Below are 24,512 nucleotides of genomic sequence, written 5' to 3'. Positions count from 1 at the left end.
TCTCTCATTGATAAAAAATTGTTAAACGAATATTAATTTCTAAATTAATGCTTCTTTTGTTGTTGGTACAAAATTTTTCAATACGAATAATTGTTTTGACTCGAATTAGTGAATTTGCAAAGTTTAAATAATTCTAAAATGGAGGAGAAGGAGTATCTTAATTCCGAGTTGCGTGGAATTCTGGAACAATTCGTGAGAATTCGTGACGTGCGTCTAATTTTTTCATCCTATTCTTTTTACTTTACCTTTAAATATTCATTATTTGAAACCTATATTTTTCTAACTTTCTTCCATCTTGCTAAAAATTAACAGGCATACGTCGCGATGGAAACTTACTGCGACGTGCAAGAAGAAGCATTGTCGACGGAGAAAGAACGTTGTGAGAAGTTGAAAGAGAATTTAGAGAAGCTTTCGAAAACTTATTTGCTCCTCGAAAAGAGATATAAGACCACTGTTGAGAAATTGCAGAACGAAGGGAACGATCTTCGTAAAATGATCGAGGAATTGAAAGAAGATTGTGACGATCTGCGTCTCATTAATGCAGAACGTACTGCAAACGATGAGCAAAGTATATAATAAATAAATCTTATAATCTTAAAACTTTGATTAATTGGATTATTATATAACGAATATATTTGTTTTCCGTGGTATTTAAAACGAATCGATAAGAAACATATCAAATTAATTTTGTTATTGAGTCAGAAATTTTTTATTCATATCGTTTTCTTTCTTATCGATCGATCAATTGAATGTTTAATTTTTATGATTTACAATCGTAAAAATACTTCGTTATTTTATCAATGTTTAAACAATATGTATATTTTTTTTTAAAAATTTATAATTAGGTGCGATACGAATAAAATTTTCTTTTTTAAAATTGTTTTTAGGAAATTCTTAAGTATATATTTTTTTAAATTAATTTTTTCTTAACATTGCATCGACATTATCGTTTATCGGTAATTATGTAATTGTGTATGAATTGATCACCAACTATTTATTAAGTGTCGTTAACCAATTATAATTTATTATTTCAACACATATATATTATTTTCAACACAGCGCGCGAATTGCAAGACGAAGTGGAATGTTTAAAAGTGCAGTTATTAATGCAAGAAGAGAAACATAATGAGGATATTGCATTACTCAAACAACAACACACGGATGAAATACAGAGATACAAAATGTTGCTGCAAAACGCGAAATTGGCCTCTACTTCCGTAAATAAATTTTTAAAATTATATAAAATGATTTAGAAAATTAGTAATTTTATTTAAAAAACAAATATATTTTCTTTTTTATTTTCGATTAGAATGAACCTAAAAAAAGAGGACGGCCCAAAAATTCGGGAAAAAATAAAAAAGATACCTCGTACTTTAGGTATACTATTTTAAATTTGTTATTTTCGATCAAATTTTTTGAAATTTTTATAATTTAAAAAATAATTATTATTTTAATTTTTCTATTAATTTCAAATATTTGATATTTAGTTGATTTTAAATAACAATATAAATTATAGATGGCCAGAATTGAACATAGAGAAAATTAATGATACGTGTACGGATTTCGAGAAGGCAACCGTAAATAAAAACATTGGAACAAAAAAAAGGAAATTGTTTCACGAAGACAAAGATGTCACGATGGATATTGTTCAAAGTATACACAATTTATCAGTTCAAAATACACAAGAAAACGGGATTAATACAAAATAATTATTGCGTACATTACAAATAATATAAAATATATTAATTTAATCTAAAGTTAAATTCATTTTCGTAATATTTCAGTAAATTAAACTAAGTATAATTTTTGGTTCGATTCTATGATTCTTAAACGATAGACATATTTATGTTACATAAATAAATCGAGATATATCTGATAAAAAAAAAAAAAAATGCTTATCTTTGACAACAAGAATAATCATTAATGATTATTTACTAATTTTTCGATTCAGCGAATTCCAGCTGTTCGTATAATCGATTTTTAAGTGTCCATACGTGTTCAGATCAAGATGAGGAGGTGGAATAATTTGTACCATGTATTTTTCTTGCTCCCTCAATGGATAAGGTTGTTGTAAACGATAATCTGGGATATCTGTGAAAATGACAATAAAATGTAGATATAATTGTTATTAAAAATTTAAATTAGGCCCAATTAAAAATTAGACCCACCTGATTCTATAGAATCCATTAGTGGAAAGCTAGAATCAACGCTCGCCGATCTTGAAAAATTGAAAAATCGCTCAACTTAAAAGAAACAAAAAAAAAAAAAAAAAAAAAAAAAAACTAATCAAATATTTTTTTGAAAATACCTATGGATCTCTCGTATAGGGGTCGATTTGCATCTGTGCCCGTATCGCCTGTGGTCTTCCATAAATTCGCCGTGTCTCACATCTAAAACAACACGGAAAAAATTATTGAGATCGAATATTTAGAAAAATTACATTAAGATATTCATCCTATGAATTATCAAGCTATCAATTATTTCGAAACAACGAACGATATCTCTTTCAATTATAATCGAAGAGAAAGTATTCAACAAAACTCCACACACCACGTTCTCTTAATAAAACTTTCTCGAAGCTTAAAAACATCGATCTTCCGGTTATAACTTATCTGGAGAAAGATCGATTACGATGGAAGAAAAATTCCATTTCGTTACGTGTTCGAACGAGAGAATTTATTTTCCACTTTAGATCCATCCATGGTCAAACATGTTTGACCAGGTTTCAATTCCCGACGTTCTATCGAGTAATCCATCTGATTAACAACCGATTATATGGAGGTCTTCGAGAACAAATCTTTTAATAGACTTAACTTTGATTCATTGACAAGAGAGGGATTCGACACCCACATACGCCTTTGTCTTTGCTTTTTTTTTTTTTTTAATGTGGTGGCAGGGTCGCGGGATTCGGAACAAGGACGTGGAAATCGTGATGACACATGGATTTTTATAAGAACACAATTTTTTTTAATTATTATTTTCTGAAACACGAAAAATTTCTCAAGAAAAGAGACCACGAAGTAATAAAGTAAATAAAAAAAAAAAAGAAAAAAAAATAATCCATAGTGAATATATTGTTCCATAAAATCGTAAATATATCAAAATATAATCTTTGAATTTTTTTTTCTTGATATTGCTGATAATTTTTCAAAGGATAACTCATTATCGTGTTTTTATTCAAATTTTTCATCCAAATTAAATTCGCGGCAATTAATTAAAAAAAGTAGAAAAAGATCAAGAAAATTAAGATCAAGGCAACAATTGTTTGATCATTTTCGCCTTACTTTAAATCAAGGATCAAAGATAATTTTTTCATCGACGATGATTATCATCATCATCATCTCGTTTCTTCAATCTCATTCATTTCCATCGTGAATGAAACTGTCATTTGTTGACGTTGTAAGAGAGAATCTATTCATTCGCAGGTGAAAGCAGAGGCGTTCGAAAGCCGCTAAAAAATGATAATCAAGCCAATGTTGCGCGAGGACGTTCGTGACTACTAGCGCCGCGTGTCACGATTTGCCATCGCGATAGGGATTTTCTAGGACATGATAGAAATCGTGGTCGAGTTATTGCGACGCATGATAAATGACGACGTTGTAATATTTGACCAAAAAGTTGATCAGAATTATTATTAAACGATTAAATATTTTTCTTTATTTCAATTTTGAGCCAAGTATCTAGAATTAAATATCTGTGTCGTCGCGTCTATTTTTCGTTAAGTAAGTAAGCTTTTATCGTTATTTCGAAATTTAATTACTCGATGAAAAATGATATTGTTGGATTTTATTCACTTTTTTTGATTATGTTTAGAGAAGAATCAAATCAATTATCGATTTATATAGAAATCTGAAACGTGATATAATTATGAATGTCATAATGAGTATATAGAGTTTCACGTGTAACGTAACATTGAAATAACACGAATAAAGTAATTAAAAAGCGATTACTATACGGATGATTAATTAGTTTTTAATTAATTTTCATATTTGCATTGATTGTATAATTCGTTAACGTAATTGTTGTTAGTACGGATCGATTATTTAATGTTTATGTTGCAAGATTTATTGGGAACAGATTGAGAAAGCGTAAGTTTTCTAGGTTATAGATGGAATCAAAGATTTTCTGTTCAAGGTCGTTTCTCTCTCCACTATTTAATCATGTGTAAAAGCATTGTAGTTGTATGTAAAGTGATTAGAAAAAAAGTGTAAGCAATTTAGGGATTATTTGTTTATTTTCAAATTTAATTGTTTTAATTGTTTTAAAAGAATTTAAAATATAAATATCGATATCTTTTCTATATTATAGAATCGAAAATAGAAAAATTCTAGCTTTTTTTTATATAGGCTAAAGAAACAAACATTGAAACAAACCTTGTTAAGGCACGAAAAATTATCTTTTATGTTTGTGTAAAAAATGATTTCTCGTTAAAAGATTGTTACATCTAAAGAACGATTGATAATATAATCTTCAAAATTGATAAGATAATTTCAAGCAATATTAATATTCAAATATGATATGAATTTTTTATTCGTAATCTTACGTATATTATTGGCAGATTAAAGTCTCAGTTTTTCAGTTTAATGCATTCAAAGAAAAATGTCGAACAAGTATGTAGATTTAATACGATAAAACATTTAATCGGAAAATTTACAATTCCCTTTTACCGCGTGTACACTTATAATCAATTCCCTTTCTACCAATCTCGTTTCAAGACACGCCCAACAAGTGTAACAACCAGTTATTCCAATAATAAATTACAAACGTTTCATTCAGAAAATGAGAATAAAAAAAAAAGATAATATAATAAATTAGTACGTAATAAGTTATAATAAAAGTTCTTTTTTTACTACACATATCATATGTTTTATTTAATTAATTAAACTTTTATGCCGATAACCAAATTATTCAATTTGTACGATATTCGATACATCATTTAATATCAATTAATTTTTTGTTAATAAAATTCTACACCTGAATTTGAAAATTTTATAAAGGAAACGAAACAAATTTCTAATTTTACTAGGGCTAAGAATTAAATAATCGAAAGAAAAAGAAACGGACGTGGATCGTTTAAAAGGAAAGAAACGGTTTTGCTCCGTGGCAACGATGTAACTTAACCATTAATGGAATTTCTGAACCGGACCCAAAACGGAAGTGCGTTCCTCGACTAAGCGCATCGCGGCACGTGCAGCGCACCGATGCAATGCATCAATTGCATAACCTTTTCGAATAACTCGTAACCGAGTCACTGCGTGGCGGAATATCAATTAACAGACAGAGATCGGCGAGAAGAAAACGCGTCCAACCACGACTTGTGGTTTCTGATCACGCGATACTTGGCTCGTAGCCAGATTATACCCCGAGTTACGTGTGTTCCTTACTTTTAATAATCGAGAAAGAAATTTACTACGCGCTACATACGAGTTCAAAATTACATTGAAGTTGCATTATCATAACTTACGATTATTATATCGAAGTTTCATATAGGAGATTTTAGTTTTAATTGTGTTGGTTTTATCGGATGATATTTATAGTGAACGTAGAATTTTAGGTTAGGACTAACTTGAATCAAGAGATTAATCAAGTGAAATTAATGGACTGATAAAGTTGTCAATTATAATTGCATTGAAATTCGATAGAAATTACAGTGTTTTAAGCTGACATGAATGTAGAATTTTAGGTTAGGAATTGTTGAATCGATAGATCAATCAAGCGAAATTAATGGACTGATAAAGTTTTCGATAATGATTGTAATTATAATCGTATAGAAATTACAATGTTTTAAGCTGGCATGAATGTAGAATTTTAGGTTAGGAGAAGTTGAATCGAGAGATTAATCAAGCGAAACTAATAGATTGATAAAATTATCGAAAATAATTGTAATTATAATCGTATCGAAGTTCGATAGGAATTTTAATTATATAGCAGTTTTAGGTTTGATATAATGTATAATGTGGAATTTTAGGTTAGGAGAACTTGAACTAATAGATTAATCAAGTGAAACTAATAGATTGATCGTCGATAATTTCCATTTTAATTGGAGAAGCGTAATAAGAGTGCAACAATTAAAATTGGGTCAGGAGAAATCTGAAGAAACGAACGATGAAATAGAAATCTTTTTCTTGGATTCGACTTGTGTTTGATATCAAATAAGCGAAAAAAGATTAAGTCTTAATGAATAAAAATATGAGATATCCTCACGAAGATCTTTTACTAGGAAAAATAAACACAATATCCGGAAAATGTTATGAACTGAATATTGACCGAGTGAAAGCAAGTGAAAACCAGCATCACGGTTTTCTGATCACGTATATCGGGTCAGTATAATTATAGACGTTATTATGGACCTAGAACTTCCGTTTTCAAGGTTCAGATCAAAGAATCTTGTGCACGGATTCGTTACATGAATAATTATTAATTTATATCCTGATTGAAAATATCAAAACGTTATGTGAATTAAAGAAGTAGAATGTAACAACACATTCTGAAATAAAACACAAAAGAATTTAAAATCAGTAGATCGTAGAAGTAATTTAATACGAAGTTTATCTTCGTGATACATCGATCTTTTAATTATATATATATTGTATAATTAGATCTTTGATATTCAACGATAGATAAATAATCACTACAGATAACTATCTAACGCAAAACCTATTACTGGAAGCAAACTATCTATCAGAGAAATTAAATTATCTATCAAACATTTTAAAATGAACTATTTATTGAAATAAATAACATTATAGAATCGCTTATCACAATGAATGTTACAAATAATATTATATATATAAATTATATAATAATAATGTATAATAATAATATTATATAATAATATATATTATATTATACATCTATTATACATAAAATTTAGTTATAATAGAATTAATCATTAAAAAAAACTTAACTAAAAATGATTGTAATAACGAAATGTTATTAAATAATTAAACACAGCTATTTAAGCACATAAAATTAATTTTATCCAAAAGAAATTATTTATCAAATAATTAATTATACAGCTGAATAAATAATCTATTAAAATGCCACGTCTATCGAACAACTAGCCAACAAAATAGGTAATTAATTTTTATTCTCAAAAAACAATTTCTGTTGTTTCTAATTTAGTGGAGAGACCTCGATTGGATGGGTGATGAGGACCGTCAGGGAAAAAGCAATTAATCTTACCGGAGAGAGGCGCGTAGACCGGATATGGGGCGACGTAATCCGGTACCTCGTCCTCGTAGATTGGCTGATGATAGTAGCAACTATTGTTCGTCGACCTAGCTGGTCCACAATACAACTCTTCCACGAAAGCAGGTGCGTCGTAGCCAGGTTCTCTCACCGACGGCGTATACCTGCAACGTTTGCCAGTTTTTCTTTCTTTTTCAAATTTATACCGAATTATCGTTTCTCAATCTTATGAATGCAGAGTTATACGCTTTTGATTAACAATGATAATCACATAAAAAAATCAAATAAATACAATTCGAAAAATAAATACAAGAAAAGATGCTCCACATTAACTCTCTTAACTTTCTTGATTTACATTACTTTCATTTTCAGAGAGTGATATACGTTCATCTAATTAACAACGATTGCTATATATTTTGATGAAAGAAAATAATCAAATGGAAAATCAAATTAAAAATACAAGAGCAAAAAAACTAAGAGGAAAAAATATATGGAAGAAAAAGTTATTATAAATTCATCGAGCGAACGAGTAAATAGCGCTACACTAGAAACTCTCTCGAGACACTTTGAGGTTATGTTTCGAGCATCGTACAAATTGTTCCATCTCTCTCTCTCTCTTTAGTGAAAAAGTCAACGATTCGTTTTCATTGGTCGTTGAAAATTCTATTACCAACGGACAAATTATTAAATTGAGAAATTTAAAACACGTTCGATATAGCAATTGGAATAGTTTCAAATATACGAAACGCTTTGTACAAACGCTCGTGTATCTCGTTACACGATATTTACCGAGTACTTGTACCAACTTAAACCAACAACATGATAATATTAAAAATGTCCATTTAAAGGCGAGTCACAGTGACCGTTTCCAGTAGCAATCTTCGTTCCAACCAGAAGAATTTTTCTTTTTTTTTTTTTTTTCACTAAATTAGCCGGTGATTCGAAACGAGTCGAGGGCCTTTCACCAGCTCAGATCCAAATGATCGATTTAAACGGCGTTACAGGGTTCAATGCACCACGTTGGATCGCTGATGCATGCCCATTACGATTAAAGGAAGTGTCTCTTTCCGGCAATTAAATTGCCTCGTAATTGTGTCTCGTGCTGTCTCCAACCTTTGGTTGTGCAATTTTTTTTTTTTTTCATTCTCTCCATACATGTCTTTTCTTCTTATTTCTCGAGAGAAAAAAAAAGCAAGTAATTCGATTTCGTCGAAATTTCAGTGAATGGTACGAAGCGATCGTTTATGGAAATTTTAACAAGATTTCTTTGTCTCTTTATATGGTTGTCGTTCTTGTAATACGCTAGAAATATTACCTAGATACCTAATACGGATGTTTTATCGATAAATTTTATTTTCTTCTCTTACGTTTCGATCTTTGCAAAGTTTGCAAAAATTATCATAAAGCAAGCAAGTAGTTTTACGTTGTTCAATGAAACGCTAAATTGTTATTTATCTTTAGTAGATTTAAAATTCGAGAAAGTTCAATCGTTTCTCCAATTCAGGTTATCATATTTTTTTACACATGTATATGTAATACACATATTAAAATATGTATCAGATTTGAGTTGGCAGGCATATTTAAGACACCGTATACAATACAAAAATTGTGAATCACGATTTGATAACAGATCGTATCGCTTATTTAATTATTTTATCTCTCTATTACGTTATTAATAATATCCATTTCCCCTCCTCCCATATTATTTGTTTCCACGTCAGTGTTTCACAAAATTGTTATTTCGAAAACCTTTTCGTTTCCTTTGCGAAGGTGTGCAAAGTTTAATAAGTTTTTACCGCGATGCTCAAGAACACGGTGCCCTACTTCGCACCCACAGATACGATCTTTCTCGAACTGATTGCAATGTATGAAAATTATATTGGGTTAAACAGACTGTGAATGAAAAAAAAGAAAAAGAAAAAAATATATTACGCCTATAAACGATGCAAGTTTATGTAATCGCAGAACGGAAAGAGGGACAGAGAGCGGATCGACGAGAACGTTTTAAAACTGGAAATTCGAGTATGCTTTGCGAAATCATTCGAGTATTTTTATTTCGTGGTAATTTAATAGTTCATCTAATTTGCATTGTTTTTTTTTTATTTTTAACGATAATCATGATCGTAAAAATAGAATTTTTATAGCTTCGTCAGAAATTAATCGTAGAGTTAAAAAAAATCTTTGAGAGAATGAAAAAATTGTTTATCTCAAACTACGATAGAAATTATTTATAAAGATTCCGTTCGAAATGAAAAATTCTTCATTTTTATGAATTTGTAAGATCGAAGGATTAATAGATTATGCAGATTTTAACATGTGAGTCACAGAAGTTTTGCGTTTGATTAATTCGAAGAACGAGAAATGCTCGTTATTTATGATCACAAGCGATCATAATCTTAAATACCAACAATTAATTTTACCACTTAATTAATGTGAATTTTATCCGATTCGATCTGCCAGTCTCGCCGCTTAATTAACATCTCTTAATTCCACGAAGTGAATTTGCAGTAATTTCTAGCAAACTAATAAATAATTCGAAGTAGAAAACTTGAAAATCAAAAATTACAATTACAACTCTTGTCTGCAAGTTTTTTTTTTTTCAATATCAATAGTTACAAAACTATTAAAAACTTTTAATCAAATTCTTCGCAATTATGAGGAAGTTAGCTATACGTCCTTAGGGGAGGTCCCTGTTATCACGTTACAGCCAATTTTATTACCAGAAACTCTCGTCCGATTATTACGAAGTTAAAACTATCAGGTTGGATCAAGCATTTTTGAAATCATTTACGAAGGCAGAACATCGATAATCCTCTTACAAAGAATTATCTAAATTCGCGTCGATTTATTTTCGAAAATTGTTCCAGAATTAGTTTCAACTTTGATCAATCGAAAGCCAACTTTCTTCTATTAATTCTTATCCAAATTAACCAAAGAGCTGGATAAAAAATTGCAATGCGAAGACAAGTTGAAAATTCGCTCACCAATATTCAGAGTGAGCACGTGCGTCTTGGGACAGCCGATAAGCTGATCGTCGATGACGGTGCCTAGGAGGAACCTGTTGCGCTATGCCAGCCACGCTGTGTCGACGCAGGTACGCGTAATTCTCGAGATCCCACGGATCCACGTAGTGTCTGCTCGCACTTCCGGAACTGCAACCGTCTCCCGAGCTGCCGATGGAAATGGAATGCTGGGAACCGACCGAGTCCCAGTATATCGACGATTCCGTTGGCATTTTCATTCCTTCGTCTTTCAAGGTAAAACTTTCTTCGCCGATTTTGAGAATCGTCGAAAACGAAAGATCTTGGTCTTGAATATTTCCCCTATGATTCGAATCACATTGAAATTATGCAAGAGTTTCCCTATCTCAAGACAAGTGTGTTATTAACAGTTGATAGTATTCTGGAGTAAGTAAAAAGATTTTTCCTCGATCGGAGGATTATTTTTAACGATATATCTTTCCACTTCCAGCAACGATGGTTCGATTAAAATCGAATAAAATGTTATAGCAAATGGTGTGCCAGGTCGTGCACTCGAAGAACTGAATCACAACGGGAATCACAATCTCGTTTCATCCGCAAGGCGAGACCGAGTTTATCCGTTTCCGGTCGATCGAGGAGGCGCATTGTGCGCGGCACGAGCACGATTTCGCTTCTGGATCCGCTCGAACGGCGAGGTTCACTGTTTTCTTCTCCTACTGCCCACCAGGTAGATCTCTTCGAAGACAAGTGAAACTGACGACTTTCACGCCTGCGCTACCCCACCTTCTTCTTAACCTGGTGCATCGTCTTATTACGCCTGTAATCGCCTGTATAATTGCGTCCCCGGATTATGAGTGATAGAGCAGAACTAAAATTTCTATCTTCGAAGGGATCGTTGACAAAGTTAAAAAGGGAAAAATCGAGGAGGGCCTCGATCCTCGAAGCGCGTTCAATCAGATGAAATAATTCTTTTTATCGAACGGAAGTAAAATAAAGCTTTTAGATGTATAACAGTTTCTCAAAGGATATTGTTAAGGTAAATCAAACTTGATCGATATGTTCGCTCCTAAAAAGTGTCTCCTAACGAAAGAACCATCGGGGCAACATTCTATCCTGCTGTTCTATTTCTTCAAACCTTCCATATACGCGACGAACAATTGCGCAATGAACTTTCATTGGAACGATTTTCAAGGAACGATCGTCGACCGGATTTCGGTTTAATTATATGAAACAGAGGTCTGCCAACCAAACCGGAGACCTGTTTGCTCGGCACCCGGGGCGAGTCAATTAAAATTGTGCGAGAAAAATGGCGTCGTTAGCGAACGAACCGACGTGACTGGCACGAAATTGCGTAATTATCGATCGTGGAATTGAGACGCGAGAGAACTTGCTCGAAGAAAATGACCGCGCTTTCGTCAAACTTGAGCTGAGAATCAAGCTATTCTATCTCTTAGCGGCTAATTATCCTTAAAAATGATTTAAAAAGTTGGATAACTTTGATCGAAACTTTATAATGGTAATACGATAAATTTGAATAATTTTTCTGCAATTCTCAGGCATTTAATGGAATTTTAATCGGGATATGACAACCGAACCAAACGCTTCGTTTTGAACATGTAAAAGGGCGATGAACGAAAAAGAAAGATGAAATTTGATCACTCGCTTAACCTCAATTAACTTGATTTGAGTTCGAGTTTTTCTCTTTGTCAAATGTAGAAAACGAGAGTGAGTGAAAAAAGAAGGAGAACTGAAAATCGAAACGAGTATATGAATAAAAGTTACGTACGTATAGAAGAAAAATCTCTTAATGAGGAAAAAAGTTATCGAACATTTATATTGTAAATCGTGTACATTGTGTGCACACCTTTTATTAAAATTTTAAATTAATTTGAAACGAGAAAAAACAATTGGGAAAATAAAGCAACTAACAGTAAAATCAGTATACAAAATATAATTAATTGGTACATTCAATACAATCAAAGGTTTAATTCAATCACAAGACAGCTGTAGAAATAATAACACTATGATCACAAATGAGCAGCAATGGATGCTGATTAAAAACTAATTAAAATTATGATGTCGGCAGCTAAAGGTTTTTCGATAATCACAAATAAACAGCCATTTTAGAAATACGCAGCTGATTTTTTTTTTTCGAGTTTTTCATTGATCAAATGATTTTCATTTATCGTTCATGAGAAAATTCCGATGTATTTACCTAGATTTATTTAATTTCTCCATCGAAATTACGGCTTGTCAAATTTCTAGGATTGTTTAAAATCTAACGATATTAACTGAGAATCAATATAAATAATAATAATTACAGTGATATATTAGAAATTAGCTTCTTCTTCTCTTGAAACATTCCTTTTTTCTACGAATAATTTATTAAGAAAAATAAAAAATTTTTCCTCGCTTTTGACAAATCCATTCGAGGATATTAAAATACTGGTCGTGATAACTTTTGCTTTCTATTGCTCGTGAATATTCACGATGTTCCGCGATCCGGTCTATCGAAAACTGAAACTGTTAGAAAGCCGGAATCATCCATCCTGTACTTTCTTCAATCTTGACGTCAAATGCATTCAATCGAATATGCCTGATTTTTCTATCTCTGTTTTCTCGATTGGCCATTATGTGTCTATTTCTACTATAAAAATCCACAAGTTAACAGGATCAAGACTGGCCAAAATACGTATTAGATATTTTGTTGTGAAGAGCGAGTCTTATATCTTAAATTCCACAAAAATAGTTCTATCATTTTGATGGATTAAATTCACTGGATAGGATGTTCAATTTGAGATCTGATGTTTATGAAAAATTTAAAAGATATAGATCACTCAAAATGATAGAATACATTATGGGATAATTAGTACATTATTATTCAAGATATTATTATATATTGCTAGAAATGAGATATATTAATAGTATTGAGTTGTTTAGAAAGTTCCTAGCATTTCTGATGATGATTGATACATAAAATTCCATTTTATATTTGACGAAATGAAAAAAAAAAAAAATAATTCGTAATAAAAAAAAGAAATCACAAATTTGCAACTATAATATTGAATGGAAACAAAATTCTCCCTAATTGAATTAAATTTCATTAATTAACTTCTTTTGTTCCTTCATTTTCTTCTACTAGTTATTATAAATATCAATTCTACAATACTATAAAAATGTATTAGAGTATATAATATCAAAATACTTTATATAATTTCATTTAATTATAATTAATTATTTCTAGTATGAAAAATTAAATAAAAGGTTAAAATCAGAGTTCAATATTACTACTTATAGGTTATAATTTCCCAGTCACGTCGGTTCGGTGGTTGGAAACTAATTTGGGAAACGACTGTGATATCCTTAGGGAATTGATCCTAAAAAAACCCATGATAAAATTCATATTTTTTTTTTTTTTTGTATTCAAATATATTAATACGCAATATTAATATCTTGGCCGTGCAAATGAAAAAAAAAATTCAAAATTTCGACATTTACGTTTTATTTGTGATGTATCGAACATTTTCTCCATCAACGATGATCGAGCCTTGGACACACAGGGCTTTTATTAGACACGTACACTGGGAAAATAGGATCAAAGGGTGTAGGGAATTGAGTTAAGTTTTAAGAAATAAATTAGAGAGCCTATCTCACTTGATACTGGAACATGAATTATCTCGTATTGACTTTCGGCAACGCAGTGGAGAGTTCTAACAGGGAATGGAAATTGGAAAACGCTTTCTCTTTTATTGTTCGATTCTGTCTCGCTCGAAGTAGTTAGCTTAAAAAAATATTGACTTTAGATTGGGTAGACATTAAGGATAGGGATTAAGTAGAAAATAGGGATTGGCTGGCTGTCGTCACGATAATCACAGTGTCTCCTGTTCCAATCGTACAACTATGCAGAAAGGAATAATATAATAGTATCGATTTTTTTTCTTACATAACTTGATAACCCTAATGTTATAATATTGTCTGTGAGAACAGTTGCATCTACTTTCGTCTCTCGATACTTATCTGGGCACGTACGTATCTCGAAAATTTGAACAATCGAAAAAGAAAAGAGATATTTCAATATTCGTTCTCAAATATCTTTCTCGGAAAATATTAATTTATAAATTGAAAGTAACGATGACGAACATTCTCGCAGATATCTACCACACCATTTTTATTCGGAAAAAAAAAAAAAAAAAATGTCTCTATACTTTCGATAGACTTACTTACTTCATCGAAAATTTTACACAGGGTTTAGGATCAAAGGGAGTTTTTTTTTTTTTTTATCAAAATCCTTTCTGCGAAGAACGCGACACTATGATCGTGAAAATTAGGCGAAAGCACACATTCCAATTACACTCGAACGCCTTTTGAACTAAATCCTGGCCACGCATTGGCCGGAATTAAAACGAAGAAAGGGAAATAGAATGAAGAAAGAAATTTTAAATTTAACTCAGTCGCTATGAAACGCCTATGTACACTCCTGATAATATATACGATTACGATCTAATCTCTATCTTTAAAAAGGAAAACGGAGAAAAGGAAAATTCTCTCTCTCACACTCTCTCTCTCTCTCTCTCTCTCTATTTCTATCTTTGAACAATACCGCCTAGAGCCTTTAGTAACGCATATCACAGTTACAAAAATTCAACGTTTCTCGCTACTTGGCAATCTTTCTCCCCGCCCGTCCCCCTCCCCCTCATGTGTCTGCAGTATCAAATCGTTTTTATACACATTTACACGTACATCTATCGGACCCCAATGCTTTCGTCAGCCACGATTGCATCGCTTTTACTCGACAGCCATGTGTAGCCTTCTTAGCCGTGGGACATTTAAGGCTAGAGCTATGCCAGATCTGAGACAGTTTTTTTTTTCTTTTTCTTTTTCTTTTTCTTGCTTCTACAGGCAGTTGAGCTGGCTTTTGAGTGCCGGCGATATCATTGGAATTGACAGAACGTTGCACATGCACGAAATCGTGCCTCTTGGAAATTCTCTAAGTGCTTCTCTTTTTAACCAGTTGGAACTCTTTACATCGACAATTGGCCCCTGTTAGGAAATAATTGCTTCTTTTTCTTTTATCGTTTCTATCTAATTGAAATTACTAGGAAAAATATGAATTGGCTTTGAATTTTTCTCAATTCGAATTTTTATGACGGATCTTTCTTTCGATTCTTGCTTACGTTAATGTATTTTATAGATAGAAGACTACGATTGGATGGCCCATAGTATGGTTAGTGCGGTTAAACCAATCCATCGATGACACATATTATATCGATTTCCATTCCTTTCTACTCTTCCCAAAGAATTTAATCATAAAAAAAAAAAAAAGATAGACGTTTACAACCACTTTCACGGGCTTACTGTCATAAATATGCATGAAAAAGTAACTCTGGAAGAGTTCTCGGTTTTGCGCGGAATTCAAATAGTTTAAACGGAACACGTACGGTTTTTCGACGAGTCGTTTCACTTCCGCTCACGTAGATCTAATTACAGATAACCGATTGTCGACAGCAAGAGTTTCAAAGATTTTTAATTGACATGGTCGAATATATCAATCGTTCGATTTTTATGGTCGCTTCATTCATATATGGCGAATATATGAAATAGAAAAAGATTAATTTCTTTTTGTTATATTACAACGATAGAAAGATTTTCTTTTTTTATAAATAAATATAATAAATAAATATGAATAAAAATCTTTTTATCAAACAATGATGATAATTTAAAATTAATAAATAATTTTAAGTAAAATAAAAATTTAAAATTTTTGGGAAAAAATTACTGTATCTGTATTGAAAAAAAAAAAAAAATGAAAGAATTTTTTGCATGATATAAGAATACACCATATATGATGAATATACACCAATATAAATCAAATATTCACTGAATCTTTAAACGAGCAATTTTTCTTAAAAAGGGCTGAATATTTATCAAGATGAAAAACTTAATAAAAGAATTGATTTTTTTCTTTTTCAAGGATGATTGCTCGTTTAAAGAGTTAGTCTTACATTTTCATATTAGTACAAATTAATTGATATGAATCCTTTTTTTTTTTTTTTTTTCTAATAAGAAGCACGTATTCGATATTTGTAATATATATAACAATGAATTATTATCTCAAAAATCTCTTTCCACCCCATCCTTTCATCCATTTGTATAAATCTTACCGCGACAATCTCACAATTATAGGCTGGCCCAAGAGGAATATTTATTTTCTACAAATTTGAGACTCGCTACGTTAGCTCGCGAAATATCTTTACTTTTACGTACTTTTTCCTCGTCAATTTCTGGAATGCAATCTCCTCTGTTATTATAAAATTACGAAAGAAATTAAAAAAAAAAAAAGAAAAAAAGAAAAAAAAGAAAAAAAAAGGATAAATTCTCCTTTCTTCTTTTTTGGAACTTTGTAACCTTTCATGAGGGCCTAAAAAAGTGTTTAAATATACGTAAGATATCTTTTGAAGAGACACTTATTTAATTATGCTCGCAGCTCGTAGCCTCGTTTACGCGTTGTATGGCGATCGTTCATAAATATACATATATCTAATACATACATCACTACGGTTATTTTACAATATCTTCAGCAACAGCGCGCTGCTTTTCACATCTGCCTTCATTTGACCTGGTCTAACAAAAGGGAAGCTGCTAAATCTACATTGTATTCAGTCTGCTTCAAAGCACCCTCGCACTGTTGTCGGTCTGCCAAGCCCAGCCTGAAATTACAACAGCCAATTGCATCATTGTTTAATCATTTATGCCTTCTTGCATAATGAAACTAGCAATATTTTTCGAAATATTTTTTTTTTTTTTTTTTTTCATTTAACCCGGCTTTAATACAATACAATACAATGAAAATATTTTCTAGCTTCGAGTTTCTATATTAGTCGTGAAATCTGTTATGAAATCTTTCGAATAAGATTTACTAATGTTTATGTTTTGTATTGTCTATAAAAATTCTGCTCGAAGCAATTTCTCGAATTCTACGATCAGAACAGAGAAATCGAAAGTATCATAAGTATATATACATACGCGAAGAATTTTTGCGGCAAGTCGATAATTAGTTAAAAAGTGAAAGGAATATTAAACAGTACTTTCGCGTCGACAAACAAAAATTGACAAATAAAAATTCGAGCCTTTCTTTCCCAAACGATTTGTCTCGATGATCATTTTGAATGTTCATTAATTTCTTTTCTTCGAAATTATTTACTACTATATAATTTTATAGACTTTGACTTATAATATATTCAATCAAAATACTTCAATTAATGATATAAAAATATAATTTGCCCGCGTTTCAAAATATTTAGTCTACATTTTACTTTCATCTTAAGCTATATAAATAGTTGGCCACAAATTGCGTATAATTCAATGTTTAGCTTCGGACGAATATAGCTAACCTAGGTCTACGAGAATAATAAAAAATTGAAAAAAATAAAAAAATTTGTAATTCCAAAGACAAAAGAATTCCGTTATCATTGTCAACTCATAAAAACTTATAAAAAATTTCACTATCATTTCGATTGTGCAAGAGGATCCTGATGAAAAAACCTTACCTGACCAAGGACTCGATCTTGGCCTGCCTGTCTTTCAAGATCTGCTTTGCAGCTTGATGAGTGTCCCAGCCAGTAGCCTGCAGTGCAATGAGTATTTCCTGATGTGATGCGTCACTCGTCTCTCTCTGCACCTTCATCACTTTGTTCGCTCGAAATTCGTCGTTAAGGGACATGACCAGTTGTTGAGAGGCTGTAGTTAATGGAGGGCTAACTCCAGAGGGATACGCAGATGTGGAGGGGGCTAATTGAGTATTAACAACCGTCTCGGTCATCTGAGGAGGCAGACCTCTCGTCGAGGATTGTTGCAGCGTCATGGCGCCCTCTTGAGGCGGATTTGTGTGCGTGATTTGCAGCAAATTGGGATTGTTCACCAGATTGCTGGCTAAATTGGACTTCATCGCAGCTTGGCCCTGTCCTAACTCATTCGAAACCGATTTCATAGGGCTCCATGTAGTTGGAGGAGGAGGAGGATTGTACATTGGCGGCTGCTTTAGGTGAGGACTAAAATCGCAGGGATGACCCTGGCTCGATATATTTCTCGCCGGTTGTCCAGATCGAATCTGAAGATTAGCTGCAGCCCCGTCCAAAAAGTGGGTATGACTTAGATTGCTGGCCGAATCAGAGACAGTCGAGGTACCGGCCGCGTAGTAATTCCTTAAAATGTTTTGCTGCACTGTCTTGTTGTACAACGTGTTGAACTCGTTTTGAGACAATTGATCAAGGTTCGGTACTGTTTGTTTCAATTCCGCGTACACTTGCTCCGAGAACATCACGTTAGGAGGTTTTGAGACGATGTTGCTGGAGTACGTTTGCTGAAGATCGTTTTGAATCTGTGTTATTCCATGAACGTTACCAGTAGTAGGCAAGGAAAGGTTTTGGGCGTTCATAGTCTGGTTGGAAATCGACAGCGAGTTCTGTGCATGATTCAAGTTCTGTTTGAACACGTTACTGGGTGCGATTTGTAAAAGATTCAAGTTCGTTTGCGTACCGTGTTGCGATGCCTGAGTCTGCTGCCAGATTTGACCTACCATCTGCTCGGTGGTCGTTTCTAAGACACGTTCAGTGCGAGCAGGTTGTTGAATATTTGTACTCTTGGACGGCCAGGAGTTTTGAACCTTACTGGGCAGATTGCTGCTTCTGTAATCCAACTGAGGAGACTTGCGTTTGATGGTTTGAGGTGGAGGCTTTAACGCTGGGATCGTGTTATCTTGTAATTTGTTAATGGACGAGTAGGAATCGGAATCCGGATTTTGTTGATCTCTCGCAATCATGTTTTTACTCGCTTCTTTCTCGCCCAAATGCTTCTCCAGCTCTGCTAGAAAAGCAGGATCTAATTTTTTAGGCGAGATATTTTGAGAGTTTATAGTTAGCTCGCTCAGACTTTGGGCCAAATCATGATTCGATTTTGGCTTCGGTGGACTCTCATTGGGGGCGACAGGTGGGGGAGGAGGCGCGTCAGAAGTTTGCAAATTTCGACTAGAGACATTTACGTACGTCTGTGTGTCATTTTGCAGATCCTCTGGCCAATTAGCTATAGGTGGACTAGGTTTATCAATCTCACTGTAATGGTTTTGACTGTACGTATTACTTTCCTCTGTGTCCACATTCACGTTCAGATTAATACTATCGTTTCGATTCTCTTTGCTCAAGTTTATAGAATAATGATTCACGTCTGATCCGGATTCTGAAGTGAAATAATTTGTACTGTTCTGGCTACCACCAGCATCTTGGTTTTGTACATTTCCATAACTTTGCGTCTTGAAATATCGACTGCTCACATCTGAGGGAACATGACTGTAATATCTCGAATGCGGTAATTTCAAAAATACTGAAGATGTGTCGAACGGGTCTGAGTATGCTGGATCGATGTTCCCAGGGAAATTAGCGTAAGTTCGAGGATCTTCGTCCTGCCAATTTGTCTGGGCCTGTTGTTCTATGTCATCGATAGGTTCGTCGAGAATATTAACCACTCGTCGACAGGCAGTATCCGATTGTACTTCGTTTGTGTTCACAATTTCTTCTGGTGACAGGTCAATTAAACTGCCTTCTTGATTGCCGCTTGGAACAGAGGCGTTTGTCGTTTTAACAGGACTAGCACCGATGTCATTTTGAAATTTCGTGTAATTGAATTGCTTCCGTGATCGTGGTGTACCGCAATATTTATCCTTTAAAAGATTATCTGGAGGTACAGTAACCCCAACAATATCAGGTGGTTCCATGGGATTTCGAAGATAAACATCGTCTATGAAAGTAGGACTGCCCCAACTTTTTCCAAAAGGTGCACCATGCCCCGTATGAATAAAAGAATTCTCCAATGGTTTACTAATGTCTTCTGGCTGTTTACGTCTCATGGGGTCGACATAACAGCGAGGGAAAAGTCCGATTTGAAAGGTTCGTTGGTTTTGACCTTTCCACCAATAATTCTCTGGTTGACCATCTAAAATAATTATTTGATCACCTTGTTTTATGGTCATTTTACCAGGATCAGATACTGCGAAAGAACTGATCGCTTTCATTACAGTTGGGACCATCGACGTAAGGGATACTCGTAGAGAAGCGAAAGTTGGTCTTTCCGAAGGATCACAAGCCCAACACCTTAACATTAGTTGATACATCTCTGGTGGTGTTGCTTCTGGCTCGTGTAATCTTTCACCTTCTTTGTCGATTTTTCGAAGAATCTCTGATCCTTTTAAACCGACCCATGGCTCCTCCCCGAACGTAAGCATTTCCCATAACGTAACACCAAACATCCACACATCAGATGCATGAGTGAATTTTCGTCTTTTCAAAGATTCCGGAGCACACCAAGGAAATGGCACCTTTTTGTGTTCTGACATCACATAACAATCTTCTTGTTGGGGTAATGCCCGCATTAGGCCAAAATCACCGATTTTCACTTTGTCTATTGAACTCAGAAGAACGTTTCTACAAGCTAGATCACGATGTAGGAAACGCTTTGCTTCCAAATAAGCCATACCAGTGGCTACTTGCAAAGCATAATCGCACAATGTTAATACTGAAATTTGACCACACTGTTTTCGCAAATAATCTAACAGAGCTCCAAGAGAGGCAAGTTCTGTCACCATCATCATTGGTTGTGATAATACTACACCATATAATCTATAAAAAAAAAAAAAAGATATATATATATTAATTTATTTAATTAAAATTGACTACTTGACTTTTATCTATTACTCTTTAATATATGTACCTAATGAGATTTTGATGATCCAATGTATGCATTACTTGAACTTCAGACACAAAATTCTCTATAACACTTGGTTGAGCATCTGCTTTCAAAACTTTCACAGCAACTGGTAATTTTCTACCAGAAGGAGAAGTCCATTCTCCACGCCTCACTATACCAAAACTACCATCACCCAATTGATCGGATAATGTTACATCTTTGTCTTGAATGAGACAGGTTAGCACCGAGGAACTTTCAACTGGTTGTGAAGATTTTTTATTGCTTTTCGTACTACTTCCAGGCTTGATCTTGGTTATCAAGTTTTTCTTCCATTGGGTGGTTCTCTTTTTCTTAACTGCTTCTAATAATCTTCTAATTCCTGGCTTTCCTAAACCTATCTTTTCAAGATCTTCCGGTTGTACATAATCAAAATGATGTAATCGAGTGATTTGTAAATCATCCCGTATTCTAGTGAAAAACTGTGAAAGTTGAACATCGTGCAGCAGTTCCTGCAACCATTCTGTACCCTCATCATCTGCCATGTTCAGTTATTCTAATATCCTGAAAGAAAAAAATGAATTATTTAAATTATATTGATGAAATAATAAAATGAAAATTTATTAATATATATAGAAAGTAAATAAAATTAAAATAAAAGTATATAATTACCACACAATATGAAAAGGTAGAAAAAAGGAAAAGTATGAAATAATAATTTATTTATTTAAATATTATAAAAGTATGAGGATATATATATAATGGCAATAAAACAACAATAAAATCAATAATGCTAAATTCATTTATTTTTATTCATATACAGTATTAATAGAGATCATGCAGTATATAAAAACAATTAGTATCAGAGAATTATGTAGGTGTATAGAATGATATAAATACAGTATTTATCTTTTATTCTTATCTCCCCTTAAACAGGAAATGAGATAATGCTTTGCTGTAAGAAGAAGAGTTGTCGGCACATGTCATGTTATATATTGTAAGCACAAAAAAAACCATTTATAATGTTGGGCTTTGATGCAAAATAAGACGCAAAAGCAAATTTCAGTCATGCACATTTTGTCTATCTGTCTTGATTATTTTTAAAAATATTTTTAATTTAATCGAGAATCAGACAAAACATGTTACTTAAAATAAAAATCAGAGCTTTCTTTCACAATAATTTACCAAATAATAATATTAGTAAATTATCAGATGACAATTTGTAAATCAAAGACTTTGATTATATAAATCACTTTTATAATTTAAAATTTTTTTTCTTATGCAAAACCTTTAAAATTATTAATTTCATTAATATTAGTTTAATATTACAAAAAGAAACTAAGAGGAAAAACAAATAAAAATAAAAAAAATAAATAATAAATCCGTTTATAAAAGAAATAAGCTATAACTATATAGTTGAACAAAAAAAAAAATTACGCGTGACATTGATTATCCTGATATATATTTTCCCTTCACCAAATATTGTACTTTCAACACAAAAAAAGAAAAAAAGAAAAAGGAACAGATCATATCCTCAGGGGATAAAAGCATTGATTACCTTTCGATGGAAGAAAACTGTCGAGAGCAGTTACGTTTCCATTCCATCAGCGCGCATGTTCGTCGCAACACAAATCTGTTTACAGTCACTCGGTGCATGTACAATACGGGGAAATCCTATATGAAATTAGACGGCGGCGAAATTTGAGCGGAATCATCGCCACTTGAGTAGCCTCGGCATTTTTCTTTCTCTTTGTCTCTTTCTATACTTCTATCTCTCTCTCTCTCTCTCTCTTGTTTCTTTCTCCCTCTCCCTTTTTTTCTCTTTTTGTTGTTGCACTGCGAATAAACGCACAAGATGCACACAGTTTGGAGGAAGGCGGTCAGAAAGCGACGACTAATCCACGACAACGTACACTTCGTCGGAATTCTAATTGCACGACGTGCAAGAGACTTTCACCGTATGAATTTCTCACGCAACGCATTGTTATGCATCCGATTGTTCGCAGGACGATTTAACCTAAAATGCGCGCGCGATTTTTTCAATTTCGAACCGCGCTAGTTCTCAAATAGAGGCGCTGAGATGCGTGTTGATGCACATTACGAGTCGTCTCCGTTGCATTTTCGTTTTTAACTTTTATAAAATTTAAATACACGTACAAACGACAAGAAACCTAACCACTCGGCAAAACACAGTACCGCCTACTGCCACGGACCATGCACGGATGCAACTGGATACTTGTCAACGAGATGGCGCCATTCTACACCACTACATTTTACATGCAAAAATCGATCAATTGCAAATCGAACGATTAATATTTTATTTAAAACAAAACTTTTAAAATATATTTTATAAAAATAAATAAAATGACAAAGATATATTTAAAAATGATTATAAAAATTTTTATGATTATATTTTGTATTATTGCAAGAAATAGGAAAAATTACTAGATAGGGCCGAATGTTTCCCTAGGGAAGACAAAGGGAGCGGGAATGTTTAAATCCTTATTTTTGTTTTGTAAAGTTATTTGATCATTTAGAAAAAAGATAAAAAATATTTATATTTTACAGTAAAAAAAATTTTTGGATAATAATTTCTTTGTAAAAATAAATAAAATATAAAAGTTTTGAAAGAAAAAGATACAAATGAAATTTTAATCCCTTTGAGAAATTAATTTTATAATATAGATATAAAATTATTAAGATATTTTATGAAATAAAAGTACAAAAATGTAATTTTAATAATTATTATGAATACATAATAGAAAGATAATTAACATAATCAACAATTTTAATCAAAATACTTATAGCAAATGTTTCGTAATATATATATTGTGCATAATATCATGATATGTGTAAATGATTAAATCAATCAATATATATCTTTATTTTTACTTACTTTATTCTTACCTTGATTAATATTGATAATTTGAGAACAACATTTTGCTATTGCTTTAATATCAAGAACGACGCTAACTGACATTAAATATTTTATCACACTATAATATTAACCTATTTTATTTTTTTCAAGAATTAGTTAAAAAAGTATATGTCAATGAAGATAAAATTATCTGTTTACTTATCTATTTAAAAAGTAGCGAAATAAGCATAAACAAAATATAAAATATGTACTATCAATAGTGATGTAGCACAAATACACAAATAAATATATTAAGATTTAAAATAAATTTCGACTTTTCAAATAAAAATATAAAAAATCAAAATTTATATATAATGCAATACAAAATCTTTATCAATCAATATATGCAATAAGAATAGAAAAGAAAAGATTCTTACATTTCGAATAGGAATTATTCGAATTAAATCGAATAAAATTATTTGAATAAAAATATATGTTAATAAAGTGCATTTTGATACAACGAATGCACACAAAAATGTATTCAGAGGATGATTGATCACACCTTATCCTAAAATATGGCAACGATACTAATTACCAAGTTGATAATTATTATGTTATAATTATTACATTATGTTATTGTGTCACCCACATCGGTCGTGTGCCGTGCAGAAATAACTCTCTCGCATTTTAACATCGTTTCATGCATTATTATGAATTCGTGGCGCGTCTCGAGGTTGCGTCACTCCTGTTCA

At 32.4% G+C, this 24,512-nt stretch overlaps 3 protein-coding genes and 1 long non-coding RNA gene across 6 annotated transcripts; 2 read left to right on the top strand and 2 right to left on the bottom strand.

Annotated features, from left to right (window-relative positions):
- Positions 1–111: 111 nt before the first annotated feature.
- Positions 112–1,709, top strand: LOC100866262 (uncharacterized). Its single transcript, XM_086906223.1, has 5 exons — positions 112–207; positions 313–568; positions 1,060–1,217; positions 1,310–1,377; positions 1,517–1,709. Exons 1-5 carry the CDS (start codon positions 139–141, stop codon positions 1,707–1,709), a joined length of 744 nt encoding a protein of 247 aa, XP_086762349.1. The 5' UTR covers positions 112–138.
- Positions 1,643–11,257, bottom strand: LOC116414302 (uncharacterized). Of its 2 annotated transcripts, XM_031916289.2 has the most exons (5): positions 10,176–11,257; positions 7,186–7,355; positions 2,309–2,390; positions 2,169–2,218; positions 1,643–2,091 (listed from the first exon to the last, which is right to left on the bottom strand). In XM_031916289.2, exons 1-5 carry the CDS (start codon positions 10,430–10,432, stop codon positions 1,928–1,930), a joined length of 723 nt encoding a protein of 240 aa, XP_031772149.1. In that variant the 5' UTR covers positions 10,433–11,257; the 3' UTR covers positions 1,643–1,927. The 2 variants fall into 2 exon arrangements, with proteins under 2 accessions (XP_031772149.1, XP_086762348.1); XM_086906222.1 differs by lacking the exon at positions 2,169–2,218 and having other exon boundaries at positions 10,176–10,927.
- On the top strand, positions 5,340–7,523 carry LOC147657939 (uncharacterized). The gene is made up of 3 exons (XR_015291613.1): positions 5,340–5,554; positions 5,969–6,320; positions 7,126–7,523. It is a non-coding gene; the product is annotated as an uncharacterized LOC147657939 (long non-coding RNA).
- Positions 7,217–23,137, bottom strand: Ack (activated Cdc42 kinase). Of its 2 annotated transcripts, XR_015291611.1 has the most exons (5): positions 22,462–23,137; positions 20,931–21,467; positions 17,720–20,839; positions 16,721–16,879; positions 7,217–7,355 (listed from the first exon to the last, which is right to left on the bottom strand). XR_015291611.1 is itself a non-coding variant. In XM_031916288.2 (4 exons), the coding sequence occupies exons 2-4, from the start codon at positions 21,446–21,448 to the stop codon at positions 16,780–16,782; spliced, it is 3,738 nt and encodes a 1,245-aa protein (XP_031772148.2). In that variant the 5' UTR covers positions 21,449–21,467; positions 22,462–23,137; the 3' UTR covers positions 16,621–16,779. The 2 variants fall into 2 exon arrangements, 1 of the variants encoding a protein (XP_031772148.2); XM_031916288.2 differs by lacking the exon at positions 7,217–7,355 and having other exon boundaries at positions 16,621–16,879.
- Positions 23,138–24,512: the final 1,375 nt, after the last annotated feature.

This window comes from Apis florea, unplaced genomic scaffold, assembly GCF_048593485.1.
Source record: "Apis florea isolate Af1SG1 unplaced genomic scaffold, ASM4859348v1 contig_2492_pilon, whole genome shotgun sequence".
Lineage (NCBI taxonomy): Eukaryota > Metazoa > Arthropoda > Insecta > Hymenoptera > Apidae > Apis > Apis florea.
This window is presented reverse-complemented; position numbering and strand designations above follow the sequence as displayed.

Coding starts and splice junctions, on each gene's coding strand:
- LOC116414302 (XM_031916289.2), bottom strand. CDS start 10,432: ATGAAAATGCCAACGGAATCGTCGATATACTGGGACTCGGTCGGTTCC. Junction 2,391..7,185: donor GGTCTACGCGCCTCTCTCCG/GTAAGATTAATT, acceptor GTGTTGTTTTAG/ATGTGAGACACGGCGAATTT. Junction 2,092..2,168: donor AATGGATTCTATAGAATCAG/GTGGGTCTAATT, acceptor TCATTTTCACAG/ATATCCCAGATTATCGTTTA.
- LOC100866262 (XM_086906223.1), top strand. CDS start 139: ATGGAGGAGAAGGAGTATCTTAATTCCGAGTTGCGTGGAATTCTGGAA. Junction 208..312: donor AATTCGTGAGAATTCGTGAC/GTGCGTCTAATT, acceptor AAAAATTAACAG/GCATACGTCGCGATGGAAAC. Junction 569..1,059: donor TACTGCAAACGATGAGCAAA/GTATATAATAAA, acceptor TTTTCAACACAG/CGCGCGAATTGCAAGACGAA.
- Ack (XM_031916288.2), bottom strand. CDS start 21,448: ATGGCAGATGATGAGGGTACAGAATGGTTGCAGGAACTGCTGCACGAT. Junction 20,840..20,930: donor GATCATCAAAATCTCATTAG/GTACATATATTA, acceptor TTTTTTTTATAG/ATTATATGGTGTAGTATTAT. Junction 16,880..17,719: donor AAGATCGAGTCCTTGGTCAG/GTAAGGTTTTTT, acceptor TTGTAATTTCAG/GCTGGGCTTGGCAGACCGAC.